The following is a 27,142-nucleotide window of genomic DNA, read 5'->3' on the forward strand; positions in this document are numbered from 1 at the left end:
AACATTTTTGTTCGTTATTTTACGTGGTATCGAATAGGATTTTTTAAATGGACGTGCTTCTTTTCTTTATTTCAGATTTTTAACTTTTACTAACAACCTGATATTGATAGTATATAAACAAAAATATCTTTTGCAAATATTTTTTACCTTTATTTTTTAACATGTTGTGTACAATGGGTTTAATAAAATGACGATGTAATTTTAGATTGTTAAATCAAGTGGGTGGCATCAATATTCGTGTTGCAAATATCAATATAATTTTCGCATACTACTGAAATATGCTTACCTTAAATTAAGTTCGTAATCAGTTGTACACAAAATGACAGTCTTACACTCTTTCCCCTTCTTGGATAAATGATTGCCCCTTACCATAGCTATGTCTTAATGAGGCTTGCATATGAAATGAGGTTCATAGCTGTCTATTGCATTTTAGCGCCGCAGGGCTAGCTTGGGAAAGCGAAAGATAAGTTTTGCTTCACGACAACGCACCGGATCTATTACAAATATCTGTTACTATCTGGCTAAAATTACGCATCTTAACGCTCACTACTATTTAAACTTGAACCCAAGTTCTTTCGTTCTTCTTAAAGCCAGAATAGCACCGAAAAGTCAGTTTCCCCAGCTGTGGGCGACTGATGAAAATACACCACCTGTGCGCTGCCTTCAAACACGCGACGCAGGAAATTATTCTAAAATTGGTGGCGTGTCCAATGCTCTACACTGCGAATCGATCGAAGTATTTTTAAGAACCGAATTTCGACAGTTTTTATCCTTCCAGAATTCCGATATTTTTAAAACACCTCACAAGCAGTTGGTATAGTAGGAGTGGTGTAAACATCAGGACACTGGTGCTCGTTAGCTTAGCTTTCACAAAGAGCACTTATATAGCGATAATGTTGTATACAAGATCATCCCTTTAGCAATACAGTACTCACAAGACTTTACTCTCTAATATCAGCCAGACACCATTGAAGCAGGGTTTAAATTTCAGGGACTATGGTTGTCCTGAGTATATAGAATATCTTCGCATTACGGAAAACAATGTAAGGCGATTTACCCATGCCGCTTATCCAATACACTGTAGCCTAGTAAGTGAACACCGTCGTTTATTTTTATTTATTTGTTAACATTAACTTTTCGCCTGGAATCTAAGTGCTGTAGCAGGTTAAGTTACAGTAACAAGTACAACGACAAACTGAACTGATTGTAAATGAAGAACAAACTTCCTACGCCGCGATCGCAGAGTACAGACTTCTATTTTTTTCATGATGACCAGTTTAAACGGTCTTATGCTGCTATCATCTGATCTTCTGGAAGTTGATATAAAATTGTTATGTTACGTTACATGCAGTCAAAGTGTAAAAGGCACTCCACACGTTTACATATCTTGATAAAACTGGTTTGGTAAAATGCGCACTGAGCTATACGTGTGGAGTAACTTTTGTGTTGGGCCATTTAGAATATGTCCAGCACGTGTCAACAGATGTGCTATTATGTACCGTGTTTTTATGATGTAATAAGTATTTGTGAGATGTATATGAACATGGCATTTTGCACAAGGTGCTTAATGTTTTTAATGTTTTAACGATGACAAACCTTTTATAATGTGCTGATTTTTATCCACCTGACTTCTTGGCGTGAGGTTCAGTGTAAAGTGAATACGTTTTACACAAATAAGATTTTTAAGACCTGAAGATGACAGCAAAATTAGTTGAAACTTGTTGTCTTAAATAAAGAAATATTTATGCGATCTTCGCTGTTGAATAGTTTTTTGCAATTACAACAGTTCGCCCTTCAGTAGTCTCAAAATGAGAAAATTCAGTTCACGTAATGCAACACGACAATTTCATAACAAGTTCCATTAGATCAGATGATTGCAGAATAATACTTTTGAAACCGGCCATCGTGGAACAATATAAGTGTCTATTGTGCGATCACGGCGTGTGAAGTGTGCTCTTCCTTACCATTCATACACATCGTTCCACAGCAAAGCACGTGTACCGTAAAAAACATATTAATTGATTGTATATGTATTTTGATCAACGAAGTTTGGGTACTGTCTACTCATGTTAATGTATTAGTGAAGTTCAATGACGTCTTATGGTAATATATTCGTGTGATAGTGAAAATAAGTCTAGTAAGTGAAATGGAATTATTCTTTTGCAGGACAGGGCATAATGGAACAAATGTTTCGAGTCGCAGAGTCAGGTGGTGGTTCTCAAGAAGTTGCCTAACCCTTCACAGCAAGAGAACTCTTACTGCTAATCGATACAGCCACGAGAATCTTTTAATCAATATACCTATAGCGCCCGATCGACATATGTCGTGTTATCATCTGCAGTTGATAAACACTAGATTAATTCAAATTACTCAAATACCTTTTCTCAGGGACGTAAAATATTCCTTCACCTCTGATGTATGTGTACGTACTAAATGACCTCATGATCCGTGAACCTGTTGTAAACCAGGCAACTCAATTTTTATTTTTGATAGGTAATGGCAAGTCTTTAGAAGTCCATGTAAAATCGTTATTATTCTTGTACACCTTTTATAATTTGAGTAAACTTCTATATTCTGGTCATGGCCCTTGTATACGTCTGTTAAGCGTGTAATACTATATTCAGTCGCTATTTATTTGCTGAGTGTGGATAAGCAGATCAAAGATTAATACAGTAAATTATACTATTTACCAAGCTTACACACTGAAATACATTTGATTTTGTTTTTAGTATTGCAGCCGGAAACTTGTTAGCAGGAAAAATACGAACATAAATTATGGCTGCTAAGAGGAAAATAAGAGGTAATTAAAATATGTAGAGGGATGAGGATTAGTTATTTGAACGCTTTATCGTGATCGACCTGTGAACCATGTTTACATTCCAGGCTACAAACGTTGTACAGTGTTAGGACCATCTGCATCGACGACGCCTGAAACCGCCGATAGATTTCTTTACTGCTGCGCGAAATATCTCAGGTGGAATGTTGGCCACTTGCTTCGCTATGCTCATCCTTGAACTCCAACTAGTTTTAGTGTCCCGGTGGTAAATCCTGCCCTTCAGGTCACCCACACAGCGTCAAATCTGGTGATCTTTGTGGCCACGCAGTTTGGAACGATTGGCCAATGATTCGGTTTTCTCCAAAAGTGTTACGGAGTAATATAAGGCACAGCTCCATGGCGCATCAAAACAACTGAGTCCAAAGCACCTCTCTGCCGTAAAGCAGGGATCACAAGGACAGAGTTGCTTCCTATCTCGTCGTACCAGTACCGCCGCTTAGCAGTAAGTCCTGACACTTAAGGCTACCAACAACAAAAATCCTGCATGGCACAGTCTGAACAGCATACCTATAAGTTCGTTACCGCTACGGCAGATAGATTTCCGCCTAGATTGGCTCAAGCAGAGAAAATTTGATTATAACCACCATTATGACGACGTCGTCGGCATTAGAATCACAATAGTATAGATGCTAGTGATAGACTCGGCGTGTGGCGTTCGTCTAATTATTGCCACTCGAAGTGTTCTTGTCACCGTACATACCTTCATTTCTAGTCATATAAAGTAAATTAAAGTAGCTTCCTTATTCTAGTTTCAGAAGCATTTACGTAACTGACGCTTCAGTCCGAATTAACATTCCAAAGTGTAAATATCTATTCAGCGTTGCCAAAGCAGTATGACAGCAAAAGTATGGTGAACGATCACAAAGAAAGAATAGAAAAATTGTATTTTTTTTCGATAAAGCGAGAGGACACTTCTTTTACGACTAGTAACGAGCGAATTCTGCTGCACGCGTCGGCATGGTGACTAGCTGTTACTAGCATAATACTGCCAACAAACGATATACGCTCCTAGTAAAGTCTTCTGAAAGTAAACTTCAGATGCAATTGAGACGTGCAAATGAGCGACCACACGTACAACTGACCGGTTTCATAAGCGAAAGCAGCTGACAGAGGAACAGGAAATACAATGAAAGTTCAGTTACACAGTTGGCTGTTCTCATTGCAGCTCTCCTCCGCAGTATGTATGTTCGATCAACCTTACGTGTGTTCATGTTAGTTGACTATTTCGAATGCGATAAAGCTGTTCGCATTAATGCAGAATTAGGACAGAACAGAGCTGCACACCTAAGAAATTTACTTGAAAGTTGATTAATGTTACGGTGTAGCACATCTGAATACATGACACACTGTCTTTGGTAAGTAAGTAACGGATTATATTCTTTTAGGTTTTTAAATTTTATGCAATACAATAAAGTGACTACGTCGTAAAAGGCATAAAACATAAAAGACCACCACCTGACTACAACAGGTAAAACATGAGGAGGAGGAGGACGTATTAACGTGTGATGGCACTCTTCTTCTGGCGTGGAGTCTAGAATAAGCTAAGCCGACACACGACAGTGCAACATTTGTCCAGAACTGAGATTGGTCGGAGCCGAGCACAAGCAGTCACGTCGACATACTCTTATAGTACTGATGTCAATAGGTCTGCGATTCCACGCAGGTACACTAATTTCCGTGGACTCTTCACTGAGCCACTCTCACACCTTTCTTGAGCAACAGAGTGATACTTTGTGTTGCTATCTGTACAATTAACTATATTCTGAAAGAAACTACATAATTTGTCAGCAAAGGTTGAATACTAATCTAAGTACTCGCCATAGCCCCTTATTACAATGCCCCACGAAAATATGAGTTCCTCACCAAAGTTGGATCTGTAAATTTTGGCATCAGGTAAAAGACATTCTAAGCCGAATACTGGAAGATTAGCCAAGAAAGACCGTAAGTGTACGACTGCAGTAGGAAGCGTGAGACTCGTTTCTTGTTGACCCATTATAATTGCTTGAAGAAAATGAATACCGACAGCCATAATTTTATTAATTATTTTATTCGACTACTAGTTTCGGTGCCTCGTTGTTATCATCTTCAGGCTCGTGTATAAACCGACTAAATAAAGTTTACAACAGACAACAAATCTGATATCCAAGATCAGTTATCATTATTTAAAATCAATTAACCATATATATACAATACATCAGTAAAGAGTGTAAGAAGAGAGATCTAAGATATCAAGACGGGACAGTGAAACGCATGACATACAAATATTGGGAATGGAATTGTCGTGTATCCATCAACTGAATTAAAAAAAAATATTCCTTAAAATACAATACTAACATAATATTACGAAATAAAGTAAAAGTTCATACATTGTAGTAATTAGAAAAGTCTTCACTGAGAAATATGCCGAGTCATGTCGTGCAAACAATCGACTCATGCACAGCCGTCGTAGTGTAACGAAACATCCTGAAGACAGAGCATCTGTCTCAATACGTGAATATTGAAAAATAAGGAGCCGAAATAATGAAGGCATCAACATGTAAAGGGATAAGGCAAGCTAATCCTAGCAGTGTAATTGAATGGTCAAGGAATGCAATAACCGTTAAAAATAATAGAAAACCAGAAATGAACCCTGCATTTACGCCAATGTATGTCATCTGGTATGTAGGTGCGATTCACATGTCTTATTACATGTGCGTCATATCCACCAAAAAACTAAATTTTAAAAATATAACAAAAAGGTGTAAAGACACAAGAAAATATAAAACCAGAAGTTATCAACAAAGCAAACTCACAAGCTCTGTATGTTGGTGTAGAAACATAGGGGAAATGAACTCCAAAATTGAGTCACCGTTACAGTTTACAGCGACTGACAGGCTTTTTTGTTACAATAATTATCAAATTACGTTACGTAGAGATAACTACTGTAAGGGCGACTGAAGTTTAGAGTTCACTTCGCTACGTTTCTTCACCAGCGTACACAGCTTGAGAGTTTACTTTGTTGATTACTCCTGTTTTTGTATTTTCTTGCGTTTTACACCTTTTGTAATATTTTAAAAATTTAGTTTCTTGGTCGATATGACGCACGTGTAATAAGACATGTGAATAGCACCTATATTCCAAATTCACTTTTTCGATCTTAGGCTCTTTCATTGACGTAAATGCACTGTTCATTCCTGGATCTCTAGTCCTTTTAACGATTATGGCATTCCTTCACTATTCAATTACACTCCTAGGATTAGCTTCCCTTATTCCTTTACATGTTGATGCATTCATTATTTCGGTTCCTTGTTTTTCAATGTTCATGTATTGAGACAGACGCTCTGTCTTCTGGATATTTCGTTACAGTAAGACTGCTGCGCGTGATACGATTGCTTGTACGATATCACCCGGCGTATTTCTCAATGAAGACTTTTCTAATTACTACACTGTGAGTACTTATACTTTATTTCGTAATATTATGTTAGTGTTGTATTTTAAGCGACTTTTTAAATTCAGTTAACGGATACACGACAACTCCAGGTCCAATATTTGAATGTCATGCGTGTTATTTTTCCGTCTTTGTATCTGTGATCTCTCTTCTAATACTTTTTACTAATGCATATGTATGATTAATTGCTTTTAAATAATGACAACCGATGTTGCATACAAGATTTCTTGTCTACTGCGTTTTAGTCGGTTTACACAGGGGCCTGAAGGTGGTTCCAATGAGGTGCCGAAACTGTTAGTCAAAGAAAATAATTATTAAGTGTTGATGGTGTTGGGACAGCAACCAGCCACAAATTTACTTTCAGTTCTTTATTCAAAGGGTACCGTTACCGGTTTCGAATCGTTATGATTCATCTTCAGACGGTTTACATGCTTTTCTTACAACATGTGGTGCGTTTTTTTACAGATTAATTGTCCTAAAATATAAATAATATATAATTATAAGCACACCACACACAGATGGTTGCGTTAAAGATTTTAAGTGGATGTGACTTGGGTGAAATGTCGGTTCGGAGTGTTTGTTTTCATAACATTCATCCAACAGATGTGAATACATTCCCACTGCATTCTTATCGTTGCTCACATAAAATTTTCTCACTGAACACTTAAGATTTGTCACATGTTGTAAGAAAAGATGAATCATAACGATTCGAAACCGGTAACGGTACCCTTTGAATAAAGGAACTGAAAGTAAATTTGTGGCTGATTGCTGTCCCAACACCATCAACATTTGTCTTCAAATACCAGCTACGGTCTCCAACCATGTCATCATATGACAAAATTGCAATAATTAATAAAATTACGGCCGTCGGTATTCACTTTCTTCAAGTCTTTGACCAGCCGCAGACCCATTAACATGAACACAAGATGGAACTACAGAAACATTGTAACTGGGGTTAGTTTTCTACAACCAAGTCAGCTGTAAGGGCAAGACTATACTACATATTAGGAATCGTTTTCTGGGAAAATGATTGCATTTGACCTCGATGCTCTCCACCTGACACAATACATAATTAATATCACAGAAATACACAATTATTTAGAAGTACTGTAGTTAAACTCTAACGAAGTAACGACTTTCATACAAAATGTGCTACGTTGTACAGCCTACGACCATAGACATACCACTCAGTCAGACGTGCTGAGATACTAAGGTCCTCGATCGACTTGAAGTCGTTATAAGGAACAGTCATGGGGCAGTAATCTCTCACACATGACGGCGGTGTCTTTCCTATCCATATACGTTACACACACACACACACACACACACACACACACACACACACACACACAAAGAAGAGAGAGAGAGAGAGAGAGAGAGAGAGAGAGAGAGAGAGATAGAGATAGAGATAGAGATAGAGATAGAGAGAGAGAGAGAGAGAGAGAGAGAGAGAGAGAGAGAGCCGTACATAGGATGAACGAGTGCACTACCGACAAACTTTCACAAGTGGTAGTACGGACCAAAATAAAAAAAAATACGTATATCCAGTAAATAGGGGTTCTAAAATGCATACCTTAAGAGTTACGATCACTCGTTCATCCTCGCTACTGTGAAACACATCTGTTCTATCGACCAAGTCCTCGTAGCTCTTAAGGTATGCGTTTTTCGAATTTACTCGATATTTTTTATTATTCTGGTCCTATTACATGCTCCCAAAATATGGAAACAAACAGCTTGTATTAGAAGAGATGTCATTCACAGTATTGATCATGAGGAAGTGTTCACAGCTCTTAAGATATACATATTAGACTCCATGTTTACTGGATACTTTTTTCTTGTTTTGGTCGATACTGTCACCTTTGAAAGCTTATCAGCGGAGTTCTGGTTCACCCTATGTAAGTTAGTGGTAATCATTAAATATAAATTGATGAGGTACTAAGTAATTCAATGAAATTTCTAATCTAAATGCATCAAAGCAATATTTAAAACGCGTTCCATACTGGAAACGTCGCAAAAGTTTCTAACGTCAGCGTGAGGTTCTCTAGGATGTATGTACTCCTGTGTAGTTTCACAGGGTTTGTCGGTATAAGCAGTATGGAACCCCCACTTATATTTAACGTGCATACGTATACAATTCAACGCACAATAAAATGCAGCGTCGGCATAATACGTCCACTGGCTGGCGACATACTCCCGCGAGTTTGTAAAGACTTGCGCAGCATTCATAACAGAATGCTCTGTCATCCTCAGGGTGTGAGAGGGATGCAGTAATACAGTAAAGGCGCGACCACTGCAACAAAGACTCGGATCAACTCAACTGAAAAGGCGGTACGACATTTAAACAAGAATAACAGTACACGAGAGCTTTACCAAGGAAGCAACCACCACCGGCAACAACAAAAATACAAACATCGCCGCCGAATTTGCATATAAATTGCAGCACTCGGGAACACGGGTCAGCTTTAGAGAATGGGTTTAATTGGATTTAGCAATGAAAAAACGAGGCTAGCCGTGATTTACAATGCCGTGACTAGAGGTAGATGGCCAGGTGCGCAGCGCCGAGTACGGGGAAGCGCTGTTTAGACTGCACAGCCCCATGTGCGTTTTATAGAACTCTACAGGCGTACCGAACTCGTAACGCGAAAGAACAGACCGAACTAAAGGCACAGTAGGAAGCATTCTAAATCACAGGCGAATTCTCCTTCACGTGAGAAATTTACACATTCAGCACACAGTGAGTGCAGCAACAGAACTTCATGTAAATGTCTATTTCTTCGGCTCCTCTGCACTCATGCACCCTAGTACCTCGCGTTAGAGTCTTAAGTACATGTGAACTCATCAAAATCGTAACACATGCCTCACATCACTGCTTGCTTCTGCTGTCCGCCTCCGTAAAATGCTACCCTGCGCTCCGTGCACAGTCCAGTGCCCTACAGTATTTAAGAAAAGGCTGAAGCACTTCACAACGTCAACCTCATAATACACCTTTCTTACTGTTACGCTTCTTTCTCCTTTAATTTCTCCGTCGCCCACTTTTTCTTTTCTTTATTCTTCGTTACTTATCTTCTAATGCGTTTACCTTTCTTTGCCACACTCACTCTCATGTCCACTACTGCACAATTTAAACCCACGCATCTGATTTGTCTTCGTTGTTCTGTTTTTCATGAATGGAAATAACCAGTCTTTTCCTCTACTGCTACTACAGTTTCCACTTTTTATGTCATAGTTATTTCTAAATGGATTGTACAGGGTTTCCGGAAGAAAGGTTTCAATATTCACAGAGGATGTAGTACGCAACAACAGAAGGAAAAAGTTCCTATAAACCTCATATTTTCAGAGTTGTGGTCTGCTACCACTACTGTCCATGATCCCAGTGTCTCTGCGCTACTCTTCACAACATATGCCCGATATGACGGCCATCCATTGCAATGTAGCCTTTCACCCTATGACTCATGGAACCAAGCATTCGCTGGGACACCCCTGGTTGTTGTCGGATTGTGTCGCAGGCATTGAAGACGCTTTCTCGTACTGTACCGACAGCATTTATGGGGACCGCAAACATCGAGCTCTTTACATGTCCCCAAAGCCAAAAATCCACTGGGTTAGTGTCAGGAGAACTCGCGGGCCAAGGTATAGGCCTCCCCGACCAATCCTGAAAGACTCGTGTTAGGTGTCGCCTTGCCCGAAGTTAAAAATGCGCCGGTGCCCGATCATGTATGTACCACAACATTTGCAGTCGTTCATATAACAGCACATTCTCCAGCATCACAGGCAATTGGTTCCGAGGGAAGTTACGGTACCTTCCACCATTCACTGTGTTGTGTAGAACGTACAGACCTAGCAAACTTTGATACTAAATGTGGACTGGCGTAGTCTTTCTTCAAATGCAAGCGGATTGGCATCGGTCCATACGAGCGTATTAGGGTAATTTATGATACCATCCCTCGTGAATACCGCCTCATCAGAAAACACCTTCGCCGTGAAATGCAGATTATGAGCACACGTTTCGAGAAACCACTGGGAGAATTGCAATCTGGCAGCAGAGCTTGGACTCGCTTCGCATGGTAGGGATAGGTCAACCGTGGATGGAGGACTGTCCAAACAACAGATGTAGCATAACCTTCCGCTGCAGCTACACTTCGGACGCTCGTTCCAGTGTTGTCACAATGCTTGTTGTATTGATCTAATACACGCTGCTCCGTATCACGTGTGCGAGTAGTCCGAGATCTGCTACAATCCCGTGTTCGTGTGCGAGGGACCCCGTTTCCGAAAGGCGCTGGAACAAGGTACTAAATAAGCTCACGGATGGTGTACGGCGTCGTGGATATTTGGCAACATATAGTTTACAAGCCCTTAGGCTGCTTCCATCTTCTTGCCCGTAGCGAAAGACCACATCTGCCATCTCCTGTGTCGAATAATAGGCCTCCATTCTGTACGTCCAGTGACGGACACGGGAACAAATGACAATAACGCACTGCTGTGTCACAACGAACAATGCGCCATACGAACACTACAAGTACTACATGTTGCACTTAGCCGTTATCGGAAACACGCGGTGATGTGATGACAAACAAGTACAGTGGTGCCTAAGGAAAATGCATCGCACTGACAATGCTTTCACATCGGTTGTGCACATGCTGTTAACGCCGATTACACGCCGACTCGCGATAAGCCGACCGAAGAGTCCTCACTGCCCGCTGTGGTCGACTAATGCACCAGTGACAAAACGTACTTGGCCGATACAATAGATACTGCAGTACGCTGTGGAATACTGTATGTGTTCTTGTGCCTGATACCAATGCAAACATGTTGTGCTACATAAACGGGTAGTACATACACTGTTTCTTCATTTGTCTCGAACCGAAGTGCTCGATATGAAAGATACACTCCTCGTACACACGCAGGACATAATTCCGATAATATGCGGTTTACGAACAATGTTTACAGGAACTTATGTATTTCCCTTGATGCGTACTGCATCCTCTGCAAATACTGGAACCATTTTTCTGGACATCCTGTACACTGTACCTAAGATTTTCTACACCAAGATTCTCGTAATTAATGCAATACACATTATTTAGACGGCTTTTTCTTGCCTAGGTGCGCAAATACAAAAGTAACCACGTAGTAATACGCGCGGTTCCTTACTCGTAACACCACTCTCCTCGACGACGGTTCATTTTCATACTATTCTCGTGCTTTTCTCGAGCTATCTGAGGTGAAGAGACTTCGAAATGGCCAGTTTGTAAGTTTCTTGATCCCCTTTCCTTCCCAGAAATTGCGAAAGGGTCGTGCGAGCCGACCGCCCGCTTAGTTCAGGTGATATACAGAGCGCACACGATTTAATTATGCTCCTCGCGGATCCCCAAGCTCATTTCGGTCGGTGAGACCGTTCTGATTAGAGTCATGAAACTGCCTGATAACATTCAGATTGCTAGTCGATTCGCCCACTCGACCGCCAAGTATGCACAGTCCACGGTACTCCGCTTACCTCGCACCTTGTCACTAGCTGCTATCCACAGAGCCAAGTGCTGCGTTGGTCTGCACACTGGAGCTATATTCGGGAGAAGAGGTGCTAAATCCGTCGTCTCATATGGTCCGATGAACACCCTAGCTCGCTGACCGTACCGAGCCAGGGTATGACAGGAACCTGCAGTGAAGCTACAAGCCCCTTTGATAATTTTGATAATGTCCTCCGAGGACGGGGGCAAAATGTCGGGTTTCTCCAAGAAATAGACCACAGTACAAATACACCAATGTTTTAGTACTTTGTGTTCGACAATTATTAACTTCAGTGAACTACTGCACGCCGGACTCTCGAATTTAAAAATGTCTTGCAGGGGGCACTTACTGATTAATAAGCATGATCGCTACAATCTCTGAAGAGTTCAGTGTCTGCGGAGTGAGTGAAATGTGACTTATTGGTAAGGGGTTACACAAAGGATCTCAATACCTTGGGTTCGGTCCCATATCATCGGCTGGATTTTTATGTGTCACATATCATTTGTTTCACGTCCAAAATGTTTGTTGGTCTGGAAAATACCGAGTGCATGGTTCAGAGTCTCAGCTCCGAGGTCGAAGGGAGGCAAGGGTATACCGCCTGTCCCTGTTAAAGCGCTGTTGCACTGTTGTGTTCGGACCAATCTTCGAGTTAATGGCTGCTTCATTTTATTTTTAAAGAAAGCAGTCCGCTGGCGACATACATCATCTGAATGCACAGTATTACTACGTACCCAGTCGGACTCGCCAGCTGCAGAACGCGAAAAGGTCGCTTAGGTTCCTGTTTCGAAGGAAAGAAAGAACATTAGAGTTTAATGTGCCCTCAACAAAGACTCCGTTACAGACAAAGTACAAGATCGTCGATCAGAACGTGTGAGAAGGAAATCGACAGCATCCTTTCCAAACGGATCGTTAGGGCATTCGCCTTAACCGATTGATGAAAATCATGGAAAACTTAAATGTGGATGGCCAGGCGTGAATATGAACACCGCGGCTCCCAAATGGGAGTTCTCTGTTTATGTCAATACGGCACTTCGCTCAGTAGAATTCATATTCTCATGGTTTCGCTCAGTAGGACTCATATTCTCAATATTCTCATGGTTTCGATGAGTTAGTAATAGGAATACCCTAAAGGAACTTGATTTTTGAAATTACGAGAGATAGGAAGAGGGGGGGGGGGGGGGAGAGACACGGGACGAAAAGAGTGGCATGGCGCAGAGTAGAAGTGGCACGTAAACGAAGGAAGGCAGAAGAGCTTTATGCATTTTTCACAAGCAAACCTATACAGAAAGAGGAACAGAGGCGACCGGAATAATGGGAAAAAACATGTTTACTAACACATAAGAACTGTTTACTAACTGATCAATAAGTTATGACGTATTAGAGGGATGACTGCAATCAGCAGCGGAAGTCAGTAATGACGAAGAAAACACTAAGTAGAAGACGTAATCAAAACTACTGTTCTGCTCTCCGTGGGGACCATTATAAAGACGCGTCCCAGGCGTAATTATTTGCCAGAGATTGGGTGCCAGGGTTACTGAGATGGGAATTAGCCGGATCGCCTATGTAAGAGGGACTCTTGACGTGGATATAATATTAGATCCCTTATAGCAAAAGGTAAGGGTTGGAGAGTGACTCAACTACAAGTGTCTTGCGACTTCTAAATTTCTTCAGAAAACAGTTTCAACTCTTGCCCCACTTTCCTTGAAGGAGTAATACTCACGAACAGAGACGGTGACTGGTTAGCATCGTTCCGTCTGTTCTGAAATGAGACTCTCAGTATTAACTGAGCACGCACTCACTATACTACACACAGAGTTCCCCAGCTACTCGCCTATGATTTCGTTAACTGTGCTGATACTACTAGAGTTACTTCTGCTTAGCCCTGCCTGGCTGCTCTCCTGGTTCTCTCTATCCCCCTGACTTCACTCGACTACCCTGACTTGAGTTTCTCGGGGCGTCCTGTTTCGGTGTTTTGTACAGCTTTCCTCTACAGCTCCGATTGTCGCTGACGCGTCGTGGCGCCCAAGACCTCTCTACATGTACGTCTACGCCCACATAGATACTCCGCAATCCAATGTACGCCGAGTTTTTATCCTGTTCACTCACAAACAGAGCGAAAAAAAGACTAACTATATGCCTCCGTATGTCTTATCTTCGTGGTTCTCACGCGCAGCAGAATCGTTCTGTCAGCTTCAAAAGCGGGTTCCCTCTATTTTCTCAACAGTGCTTCTCGAAAAGATTATCGCCTTCCCTCGAGAGATTTCCATTTAAAGAACGTGACTGTCAAGCAGGACACCGCACTGACTCTTACTGCTCACTGTTCTTCAGTAGTTTCCCAGAGGCTGGACGGAGTGAGATAGACGTTTCTACCTAGTGTCACTAGCAAACCCCTCTCACTTTATCCCTCTAGTCCCACGCTCTCTATCCAGCCAGCAAATGCTGGCCTCACTCTTATTGTCTACATGTGTACTGAGCACACTTGAAGCTATACCAATCATTAGCACTCTGTAATGTCCTTCAATGACTCTGTGGTCACAGCGTATAGCTCGCTATACTTGGCCGCCCGGCATTCTGGAACCTGCTTGGCCTGCTGGCTGTCCTATGGAGATGGAGTTTATCGCTGAGACAGCCGGTGTTCTGTTGTACGGTTTTTTTTCACGCCTGTTTAACATGACTGTTAAAACTGTTCAAAATAATCTGTTTCTGAAATAACCGATTTGCGTATTTTTATTCCTCTCGTCTCCTGTAATAAACATAGAAATTCAGCAAAGATTTAAAATTTTGACTCTCTCAGTTTTAAGATACGTCGGGGCAAAAATATAAATTAAACAGGCAGATAAAAGAGAACTTAACCTGTTCACCGAATGCTGCTTTTCTCGGAAAGTAACAAGTGGTTAAATACTACAAAAAATTACCAGTATTCTCCTAATGATTCTAATTTTTTGAAACTCTGCTCAAAAATCATGTTGTAATCGTGGAACATACCATTGTTTGGGCATTACCAATAATCAGCGCTAAATGGTGAAAACTGAGGTTGTAGAACTCTGTTCTTCGTGTTAATTTGTTCGTTTTCAAGGGCTAAAAGCAAATAAAGGCATATTATATACACCAGTGGTACCCAGCCTTTGTTAGACCTTTACCGCTGAATGCAATTAGACATTAGCTAGTACCCCTGCCATTCCCCCTCCCTCAACCCACCGTCTGTTGCCCCTCCCCCTACCCAGATTATCACCAACTTCAGCACCCAACTAAACTGCAGAATGAAAGACTATTCTTGGAACACTTTTATTTTTTAAATGATGAAAGATGAATGGTGTGTGTGTGTGTGTGTGTGTGTGTGTGTGTGTGTGTGTGTGTGTGTGTGTCTGTGTTAGAATGAATGATGAAGGAACTCGTGGTATATTTTCAGTGATACAACTGGTTCTCAGATAAGAAAGCTAACTATCGACAGTGAGTTACAAAACATACTTCCCCTGCATTACTTCTCTCTATTGTGGCAGTTGCTTAACCTACACACTGCAACATTATTTAAAAACAACCAAGTTGAAATATGTGCACTATACTTGCCGCTCGTAAATCACTTGATTGCTCCACTCCATACTTCTTAACTGGCAGGAACTGGAAGATTCCAGAGCTCCAGGCTGTTAATGCCGTGTGTCTGACCGCAGCCAGTAATAGTAACATTTATAATAATAATAATATTAATAATACTGTGTACAGCACTATAGTAGCCGTCATGTGGTAACTGCTGTGTCGTGCAATCAATTAATTCATTTATTCGTTTCGAAGCGAGTAATGAAGTAACTTCTGGACTACCTCACGTACAGCTTGGAGAAGATATTTTCTTGAGATATTTAGCATTTGTTACGCATATGTCTCACTTTTATCACCAGCGATGTAGGGGACAAGGCACAACATTTGTGTGCAGTGGGTGAACTATGTAAGGAACCTGTAACCTCCATCGCATTAATGCTACCAGTTGAGAAATAGTAGTTATTGGTAAGTTATATAATCAATATTAGAGTTTTTCAAAACTATGATAATAGTAATGCAACAATCGAATCGTTTAGTTTTTACCCCTCAGACAAATTCATTACACCCCTCAGGGGGTAATTACCCCAAGGTTGGGAACCCCTGATGTAGACACAGCAGCAGGTCAGCTACTTTCTATTTTTATTGTATATTACGAGCGACTTGTTGTTAAGGTTTGAATTTATTATTGTTACCATGATTTCCTCCCTCTTCTATTACTTTATAGAAACGTTGAAGAAGTCTTTAATCTTTTAAAGCAAATGAAGCATTGTACTTCACTTCTACGTCACTTGGTACAAATATTCCGCCCTACGACAGATGTCCGGCGACGACAGCGAGAAAGTACCGTACAGACCAGGTGGGGGCGAGTCTTGCACACTGCACCTACACGTGTATCTCGAGCCACGACTCACGGCAACAGGGACATTATTGTCTCAGAAATGCTGTACAAATTCTTATACCATGTGTTTGTTATTAGTTTCTGTCGGTACTGTTATTAAAATAGAACTTATCGCTTTTCTCATTTTCTATAATAACGCAATATTTGAACCAATGGAAATTTTAAAAATAAGAACTACTTCTTTTTTACGAAATATTTTAGCACTGCTTCTATGGCCAATTGCTATTTCGGCTTTGTTTTTACTGTGTTATTAGAATAAAATAAGTTCTAAAGCAGACCAAACAAATACCGGTTACTGAGAATTAAAATGCTGGTACCGGTTATAACCGGTCGGTTTTTCCCACTTAACACTTATTGTTACTCTCCGTTTGTTACTATTTCTCTATAGCTCTCGGCTGTGGATACGACAATTCCCCCCGCATAGGATTTGCGTCAAATGACGAGCGTACTGACGTCTTCAATTCGCGTGGACGGAGGCGGTGACAGCGTGCAGTGACGGTGGCGACACCACCTTTAATTCCTCCGAAACGGCTCGGCCGTTGTGCCGTGCTGAGACAACGGCTCGGCAAGGAGTATCGTTTTCCTATAGCGGCGCCGCGGCGCCAGCACGGCGCGGCGCAGCGCGGGTAACAAATGCGGCGCGACCGCCTTATCTGCCGCCTGCAATTCGTCTCCCTCCGCCGCCGCCGCCGCCGCCTGCCGCGGAAGGAAATCCTCACCTGGAGCGCTTTAAACACAAACCACGCGCTGCCGCGACGACCGACGAGAGCCCACGCCCCGAGCCTCTGGTCGATAGAGGAAGGTCGACTCGAGTCGGCGGACCTGGCCGGCTCCGGCTCCAGAACACAGGCCTCGGCACTCATACTCCGCAAGCCACCCAACGGTGTGTGGCGGAGGGCACTTTACGGTCCACTGTCATTACCTCCCTTTCCTGTTCCAGTCGCGTATGGTTCGCGGGAAGAAAAACAGACTGAAAGCCTCCGTGCGCGCTCTAATCTCTCAAATTTTACATTCATGATCTCCTCGGGAGGTATAAGTAGATGGAAGCAATATATTCGATACCTCATCCAGAAACGCACCCTCTCGAAACCTGGCGACCAAGCTACACCGCGATGCAGAGCGCCTCTCTGGCAGAGTCTGCCACCTGAGTTTGTTAAACATCTTCGTAACGCTATCACGGTTACCAAATAACCCTGTGACGAAACGTGCCGCTCTTCTTTGGATCTTCTCTATCTCCTCCGTCAACGCGATCTGGTACGGATCCCACACTGATGAGCAGTACTCAAGTATAGGTCGAACGAGTGTTTCGTAAGCCACCTCCTTTGTTGATGGACTACATTTTCGAAGGACTCTCCCAATGAATCTCAACCTGGCACCCGCCTTACCAACAATTAATTTTATATGATCATTCCACTTCAAATCGTTCCGTACGCATACTCCCCGGTATCTTACAGAAGTAACTGCTACCAGTGTTTGTTCCGCTATCATATAATCATACAATAAAAGATCCTTCTTTCTATGTATTCGCAATACATTACTTTTGTCTATGTTAAGGGTCAATTGCCACTCCCTGCACCAAGTGCCTATCCGCTGCAAATCTTCCTGCATTTCGCTGCAATTTTCTAATGCTGCAACTTCTCTGTATACTACAGCATCATCCGCGAAAAGCCGCATGGAACTTCCGACATTATCTACTACGTCATTTATATATATTGCGAAAAGCAATAGTCCCATAACACTCCCCTGTGGCACGCCAGAGGTTACTTCAACGTCTGTAGACCTCTCTCCATTGAGAACAACATGCTGTGTTCTGTTTGCTAAAAACTTTCAATCGAGCCACAAAGCTGGTCTGATATTCCATTTGTTTATCAGGCGGCAGTGTGAACTGTATCTAACGCCTTCTGGAAGTCAAGGAACTACACCAGGTGACCCAATAATCTTGGCACACTTCGGAATAGAGGTGAGGTTTGTTTACAGAATTGTGCCATCCGGTGGCGTACAGTTAGAAACTGCATGACCGTACGTACACGTTATAGCATACAGCCTCGTAAATTTCCTTCGATTAAGCAGCGAAAGCTCTCCTGTAGAGCATATAAACCGAAACAGTCAATATCTACGCGGCTGCAATGACAATGTTACCAAAGGCAGCGCCACTACAGCATAGATTCTAAATACGGTTTTTCGAAATTTTTTCATCAAAGAACACGCAGTAAATATTACAGAATCATAATCAAAGACAGATGCCAACACTAGTAACTTAGAAGTGGATATCCACGGTGTAGCGAAGCAGCTTACATCACTTAATAAAGGCAAATTTTCCTCACCAGTTTGTATATCAAATACATTCTTTGCAGAGTCTTCTCGTGAAATAGCTCCACTTAAACAATCACAAACAACAGCTCTCAAAACGAAAGATCCGTACATGAAGACTGGAAAGTTGCACAGAACGTACTAATACATACGAAAGGAAATGGAAGTAATGTACTGTATTCCACTGTACACCAATATCAAAGACATCGATTTGCAGTAGGATTCTGGAATATACACTGTGCTCGAACACTATAAATTCCTGGAAGAAAACAATCTATTGGCACAGAGACACCACGGATTCAGAAATTATCGTTCTTGTGAAACACAACTGGTTCTTTATTCGCAAGGAGTGATGAATGGCATTGACATGAGATCTCCAACTGATTCCATATTTTTAGATTTCCTGAAAGCTTTTGGCACCACTCCTCACAAGCGGCTTTTAATCACACAGCGTGCCTCTGGACTCTTTTTTTGTGCGACTAGATTCGATGTTTTCCTGTCAGAAAGGTCACAGTTGGTAGTGAATGGGGAAAAGTCATCGTGTAAAACAGAAGTTATATCTTGCATCTCCAAGAAAGTATCATAGCCTCTCCGCTGTTCCAAATCTATGTAAACGACGTAGGAGACAATATGAACAGCCATCGTAAAATGTATCTGTATGGTGCCAAAAGTCTAATGTCACACGCATGAGTACTGAAAGAAATCCGTTAAATTTCGGTTACACGATAGATCACAAAAATCTCAACGTAGTCAATTCAACTAATACCTACGGATCACAGTTATCACTAGCTTAAATTAAACTATCACATAGATAACTTTGTGCGGAACGCGAACCGAAGACTGCGTTTTATTGTTAGAACACTTACAAGACGCAACAGACCTTACACAGCTACTGCCTACACTACACTTTTCGTCACATTCTGGAATATTGCTGCGTCGTATGGGATCCGTACCAGATAGGACTGAAGAAGGACATCGAAAAAGTTCAGAGCAGGGCAGCCCGTTTTGTATGACTGCAAAAGAGGGCACTTAATGTCATCGATATGATAAGTGACCAGGGCGGCAATCGTTCACACAAAGGCGTTTTCGTCGCCGAGAGATCTTTTCACGAGATTTTTTTTTCTACCAACTTTCTCCTCCGAAAGAAAAAATATTTTGTTGACTACCACCTTCACAGGGAGACACTACCACAGTAATAAAATAAAAATCAGAGCTCGAATGGAAACATTTGGATGTTCACTTTCCCCTCGTACAGTACGAAAGTGGAACGGTTGAGGAATAGTCTGACAGTGGTACTACCATCCTTCTGCCAAACACTTGAGTGTTAAGTGAAGAGTATTCATGTAAAATGTAGGTAGCTTAGTCATCATTGTAGGTTTCAGTTTCTTCAAATCCTCATATATTCGTTATGGTTCAGAGATTCGCAAGATCATCACACACTGAAACCATGGAATACGAACGACTGTCCTTTACCATGAAACGTACATTGTACATCGTTAACGTAAGATCGTATGGCGTTGTTCACTAGTACATTCTACCAGAAAGGTAGACCCATATCCGCTTAACTGGAAAGATTTTCTTTATTCGCGCATTATGGTTCTTTTCCTTGAGAAAATGTCAAGGTTAAGATCCTCATCCGATGGACAAACTATATGTCTCCCTCTCTGCCAAATATTGGAGACGAAATTTTTCCATCACAAGGATTACATCAAACAACCTTCAATTTGAGCGCCGTCGCACAAGCGTGATATGGCGATGTTGCTATGGAAGCGAGTAATACTCATGTCCTACGTACAGAAAAGAAACTGACTGATATCCTTGTTCTTCTGCATGGTGAAGTAGCTCCCAGTTTTATCAATAAGAAGTGCGCCTTATGCACAGTGGTTCGGCCATGAATATTAAGTTCACGAAATTCCCACGTAACTTTGTTAGAAACATAGACTACCTCATACTATCTATTTAATTTTTCTTTATGGACCAGTTGCACATGAGGCATACAATCACAAGAACTTATGGAAGCTCAAGTGTTCCACAGACTAACTTTATAAATGACCACAGGAATTCAAGACAGATTCTACAATGGCGCTATTCGTTTAACAGCGTAAGTGTAACAGCATAACATTTTCCATAATAATTTATGACAGTTTTAACGAGTGACGTAACAAGAGACCTACTAACCTATGCACTTTAAGCACTCAGTGGTAATTATTTCCCCCTCGCCGTAAATCAGCGGCGCGGCCCCGCGCTCTGTGATAATAACGTGAAATTCGCTATTATGAACAATGATAAAACAATCTCCTGATTGAACGAGGTTCCAATACTTCCTCGTTAGGCCAAAGCGGAAAACATAGAGAGGTCAAATGATTAACAAGTATTACGAGAAATGTGAATTTAATGCGTTTTCGGTGTTTTTGCAGCGATTAACCGATGTCCAATGGATTTCCCGATAATTCACGTAATCCATATGCTGTTACTGAAACAGGACAGCTTACAAACCAGTACCACTAAATAGTGACGAGCTTCATCAGTTTTAAAACACGCACCATGGCAGTGTGGTTTACGAATGGGTTACGCTACAACAGATTGTAGCGTCAACTGTTGATAGGGCAAGTCACTGATAAGCAAAGTACATTTAGCACCTGACCAGAAGACTAAGTAACGACGAGACGCTATTCCACCTCTTCAATAGGGGAAACAACTTAAAAATTTACAAAAATTCATTGCGTCACAAATTAAACGCCGATAATAGCGACAGACACGTTAGGAAGATCGATTCTTCCTCCCCAGTACAAGGAACTGACAATATGTAGCCTGTAATGGAAACAGTTAAGAACGTGAACAATCTTAAAGCTGAGGTGTACCACATTATAGGTACTGACGATTGACCATAATTATTCGTTCATGCCTGACACCTTAGACAAGATGGACCGTTTTTGTAAGATTGTCTATTGTTCTGATCTTACTAGATTCAAAGTATTCCAAATTCCTCTACTTTTATCAAGCTAATACTTCTGCGAAGCAATTATGTGTCTCTTCTACGATATAGCCAATCTAGCTTAAACACTAAGCGGAAAACTAGAAATAGGGTAGAAGGAAAATAAACCCCGAAACTTCCAAACCGCCATTACGTAATTTATTCATCGTTGATTGAACCAGTCAACTGCAATGCTTTAGAGGCGTGCCCACTTATCTTCTCTGACTGTCCTTGTTGATACATTAGGACTATGAAAAAAGTTTCGCAACTGTGGGAAGCGTTGTGTTGCTGCTTCCACCCTGCCCAACCAGCATACAGATTCTCGAACATTTTGTAGCTGTTGCTCTGCGAATACCTAGAGGAGCTTTTCGTAACAGATATAATTTTTCTAATAATGTTACCAGTAATCAGCGAAATATTATTAGTGGTGGGAGGACAGGTGACGTCCAATGTTACATGAACCAGCTTCGCTAAGGGAAACACTACGTCGGGCTTGATACACATACTCTGTTCCTGTACCGACAGTACATACCTCACATCCAAGTTGTCGCCAATGAACAACTTTCCTCATTTTACCCGCCTGAATCACAAGTGATGTTCTCTTATATCACCGCAAAACCGTAATATTCGCGAAAAACACCATGCTTTATGTTGCAACTGGTTCCGACATTACAAAAATCATAGCATAATCCCACAGAATTTCGAAAAACGAAGTTCTGTCGCGTGAAATTATAGCATTATTGAATAGGAACAGCCAGTTTATAGCTGAGAGAAGCTGAAATTATCCCTAAAGCAGTTTAATTTGTATAACTAAAAACAAATATTTTTTCACGAATATAACAGTTCGCGGTGACACACGGGAACATCAGTAGTGTTTCAAGCGGGTAAAATGAGGGAAGCAGTTCACTAGCGACACCTCCACGTTGAAATAGTGTTGACCCTTTCTAGGTGGTTTCATTAATTCGCTCATTAGAACGTAACTTCCTCTGTATCTGACTGAAAATCTTGAGCTTCCAAAGCAAATCAACGGTCAAAACAAAAACTTAAAATTATGCTCTTCCGTTCTCTGCGCTAGTTTATTGCTGTTAAAAAAATGGTAATAACTCTTCAGAGAGTAATAACATTATGGGGGCATGAAGAAGAGCAGACTTAATTTTTCGGAACGTGTGTACACAGAACTGCGGTATGCCTGTTTAAATTGTGCAAAGTGCATCAAATTTCCCACTTCTTAATGTTCCTTAAAGAACTAAAATGTACGTGAAACTGCACACAGCAGAGGCAATTGGAACTATAACGTAGAGTTGAGTGCGGCATGGCGTAAGGACTTCTCGGTCGAAACACTTAGGGGTCGTGGTTTCTTCACAATAAAAATTAAAAAAAATAAAAATCTACCTGCCAAAAACAGACTACATGATGGTCAAATAAATAGGGTTCATGCAGGTAGCACTCTGTCTCTTAACACTTACACAGATTCGTTATACTGATGTTCAATTTGTGGAAGCCACAGAATACAAGGGCGGCGAGAGCACACCACTAAGTCATGTAACGACATGTGTTACTGCTCACCTCATTGGTGTTCCACCGATGCCTCTGCGTGGGAAAGTGGTCAGCTTTCGGCAGGCTTTCCAAGTTGTCCGGCAGTTTGATGGCCTCTCCATCTGAAACAAAGACACAGTGCTCAGACTGAACAACTGATGGATTCACAACAGCCCATGATGGATTCATGCAGCCCGCAACCCATGGATTTTCATATTCTCTCGCTCGCTATGCACGAACTATCAGTCCTGTAGAAAAACGAATAGGGCCTTTTTGTAGGATATTTAATGCAGTTAAATTGTGAACTGAGATACGTTTTCGCTGGAGGCCAAGATTTACGAGTTATTCCATAAAAACGCGTTTCAGGATAACTTTTGAACGTTTTCTTGTATAATTCGTAAACTATGGCCTCTAGCGAAAACGTATCGCAGTACAAAATTTAACTACATTAAATTTCCTACAGAAAGATCCGGTTGATTTTATTGTAGGACTAACAGTCTGTGTGTAGCCTATGAGAGAATTTCAAAATCTTCCGCTTAGAATTTGAAGACGCTGTGGGTTGCATAAAATCAAGCGATAGGTGCAGCTGAACCACTTTCTTTTCTTTGCCATATTTCTCATCGTATGGTAAATATCTTGTCACCAATTCCATTAGTATGGTAATGAATAATGAAAACACTCAGGCAGTAATACACCACAAAATGTGACTGTCACCTGATTCACTGTGGTTCGCATAAGAATGTATTCCATTGTTACAAGAAAATCGTGAGGCACTGCAAGAAACTTGTTAACAGAAATGACTTGAGGATGCATTAAGTATTCTCATAATATTGCACGCGTAATAGACAAAGATAATGTTAGATTTCTTGCAAATATTTCAATGATATTAAAACTGAAAAAGCACTCTGGATTCTCTGTTGAGGTATTTACATTAAGCTACTTTATTTAAACCAGTTGATGGTAAGTGAAAGGGACGCAGCACACAATCAAAACATAAATTAAATCAGTATTCATTATGAGCGAATGTGAAATGTCACTTAAGTAAAAGCATTCAGCTTCATATAATATACTAAGCTGTTGCTTCTTTTCTACCAGCGAATCTGAAATTAGAAACATGATACATCGGAAGTATTTTTTTCCCTGCTTAAGAAGAAGGCGGCAAACTTCAGCAAGACAGCATGGGTGCTCTGCTGGCTCTGTTCGTCCTGCATCGTGACAGAGCGGGACACGTCGCTGTTTTGCTGCATTTGGTTCAAAGACTTATTGTGTGTAGTGTGAGAATAAAAAATACATTTTTACTTTTTCATTAATCTTACGAAAACTTATACAAGCTACTCACATGCGATGTGATACCCAAAAAGTTTTCGAACTGGCCACACATTCACTCTACAGTAAACTGAGTGCATACTTTCAGTTACAGAGGGTGAACACGATAATGCATCCTAGGACCAACTCAGCACGAGTTCGACAGGCGAACAACACAGAGGGCTGCCTCGTCGATCTTTTAAAAAAGAATGGACACACAGTGTCGCGTCATCACTGATTTGTTTGAATGCCTATCAGTACAATAGCAGGTAGTCTTTTAGAACAACGCAAGTAGTGAAATAAATACCAGAAACTTAATACTACACAAACGCAGATCCGATGGGGTTGAATCATACTGACATCTTTACGTCGCAGTTAATAATTGGCCATATTTAAAACAGAATACTTACTGTTATGAGTATTAACAAAAATACCTAATTTTGTAAGATAATTTTAATCGGCATTAGGAAGAAAGAAAAATCAATATCAATATTACCAAATACTACTTAATTTTCTCAAAGAGGAAACACGGAATATGATTGTTTACACGCCTACATTTTCGACTTAGTACAGGCCGTCAGGGGTCTGCTGAAATGTGTTTCATTCCAAAATGAAAGTTTCGATGTAGCACAGGAGACGCTGTTTCAAGTTTCGACTCGAATTAGGACGGGTGGACAGAAAATCAAATTTTAAGCTTAGCTTCAGGGAAATATGCAGGAAACTGGAATTAGGCACATTGTTGGTAGGGATTTTTTTTCCCCTTTCTCCTCAACATTCTAAAAAGTTTCAAGCTCGATATTGCTCACCTTCAATTGATTGTGGAAGTGATTTTTACTGCTATTTTTTTCAGCTAGTGCTACTCATTATTATCATTAACCATTCACCAAAGGTATGGCGATGTGACATCACTGATGTCACTGTGATATAAGTGTCTAGGATGCGTTACATAAAGAGGTCAGTCCCTGAAGACGGTTATATCGCTTTCTTTCTACGCAACAAAAAAGTTTTTCTATGCCTTTCTTTAGTGTTAGAAAATGCATTATGTCTGTTAGGCGAAAACAAAAAAGATCACGATGTGCTACAAAATACAGAAAAAAATCAGTGCCTTTAACTGTGTTCAACGATCCACAGTAATCAACAATGTTTCCTTAAAACGTACATGCTGAAGAATAAAAGAATTTAGGAGCGGTCGATGCCGTGTTCATTGTACGATTTTGCCGACTCAATTGTATTTCGGCTGCTTCGCTGTTTATCTACGGCACTTGGCCTCAGCAGGAAAAATTCAGCTGATATGAAGTTCCTCATCTTATTTCTATTCCGAGGCAGTCGAATATGTACCGAATTACCTGTCATGCGTAACAGTCAACGACAGCATACAAATGAGGGACATGCAACGAAATTTCTTGATGCATTGTTTGCGACTTGAATTCGTATTGGTTCCTTTCGGCCAATAAATTCGATTTCATTGCACGAGCGATCTCGCCGTGATTTGAATACAAAACAGTGCTCCATACTGACATGTCGCCCCGTTTCCACCATACAAACCACCAGAACGATTTTCAATTTACAAATGCAAAAATGCACCTACTGCATTACTATACTGCATCATTTTGATTTTGATGAACTACTAGTGCTACTCTTAATCGTTGTTCGAGTTTAACAAACATGTTACTGCATTACAAGAGAACACATACTATATCTATGCCTCTAAGATGGCTTTTGACTTAATAAGCTTTATATTACACATATAATTGCTTGCTAATGTCACATCTTATGATCATGGTATTCTTTGAGTAATGCATACAATTTCCCCGTGGTTAAAGCTATTTACATATAATTCTCTCTCTCTCTCTCTCTCTCTCTCTCTCTCTCTCTCTCTCTCTCTCTCTCACACACACACACACACACACACACACACAGACACATGACAATAGTACTCACAAATCCAAGTATTTTTCTTACTAATATTTCTTCGTAGTTTTCTCTGTTGTTTACACACTTGTCTTAGCACGACATAAATTTCTGCACATCGTCGTCGCAGAAGTTATGTCCTTTATAATCAGGAGCTGCCAGTTTCGTTGTCACAGTTCTGGAAACGAACGCAAGTATTTTTATTACGAAATATCTGTTTTCTCTCTTCGCTGCATCGGTCTTTTCAACCAAATTCTCAGACAACGTCTTACGTTCCCTGCTTCACTCCTCACCGGAAATATTCTCACTGTCTCAACTAAATACATTAATTTTCGAACTCCATCCGAGTCAGTTAGTTCTTGATTACAATATTTCGATGAGTTTTGGATTTCAAATGGCTATAGGCACTTTGGGACATAACATCGGAGGTTGGCTCTGAGCACTATGGGACTAAAGATCTGAGGTCATCAGTCCCCTGGAACTTAGAACTACTTAAACCTAACTAACCTAAGAACAGAACACACATTCATGCCCGAGGCAGGATTCGAACCTGCGACCGTAGCAGCAGCGCAGTTCCGGACTGAAGCGAATACAACCGCTCGGTTACAGCGGCCGGCTTTTGGACTGCACGCAGTGGGCACACGCAATATCATAGTTTGCAACAACTAAACATACGACGTTCATTATAGTCTGAAGCTTACAAACATACCAATAAGTCAACATCTACAGATGTACAAATTTGACAAGACATTCTCTAAGCTATAGCATTCTTTTACTACGACTCACCAAAACAACTTACTTACCGGGTGGCGCAATGCGGAACGATCTGCTACCTTTTTGATATGCTATGGTATCATATTCTCGCTGTTTCAGGGTAACCTCAGTAACCGGTAAGGTGTATGTGGAACA

At 41.0% G+C, this 27,142-nt stretch overlaps 1 protein-coding gene across 3 annotated transcripts in view; it reads right to left on the minus strand.

Moving 5' to 3' along the window:
* Positions 1 to 27,142, minus strand: part of LOC126356325 (calmodulin-binding transcription activator 1) — a 1,852,577-nt gene that overhangs the window by 618,920 nt on the left and 1,206,515 nt on the right. For all 3 annotated transcript variants that reach the window (XM_050007298.1, XM_050007299.1, XM_050007300.1), the window contains exon 5: positions 23,048 to 23,139. In XM_050007298.1, coding sequence (XP_049863255.1) covers positions 23,048 to 23,139 — 92 coding nt within the window. The remainder of the gene's footprint in view (positions 1 to 23,047; positions 23,140 to 27,142) is intronic.

The sequence above is a fragment of the Schistocerca gregaria genome, chromosome 3, assembly GCF_023897955.1.
Source record: "Schistocerca gregaria isolate iqSchGreg1 chromosome 3, iqSchGreg1.2, whole genome shotgun sequence".
Classification (NCBI taxonomy): Eukaryota; Metazoa; Arthropoda; class Insecta; order Orthoptera; family Acrididae; genus Schistocerca; species Schistocerca gregaria.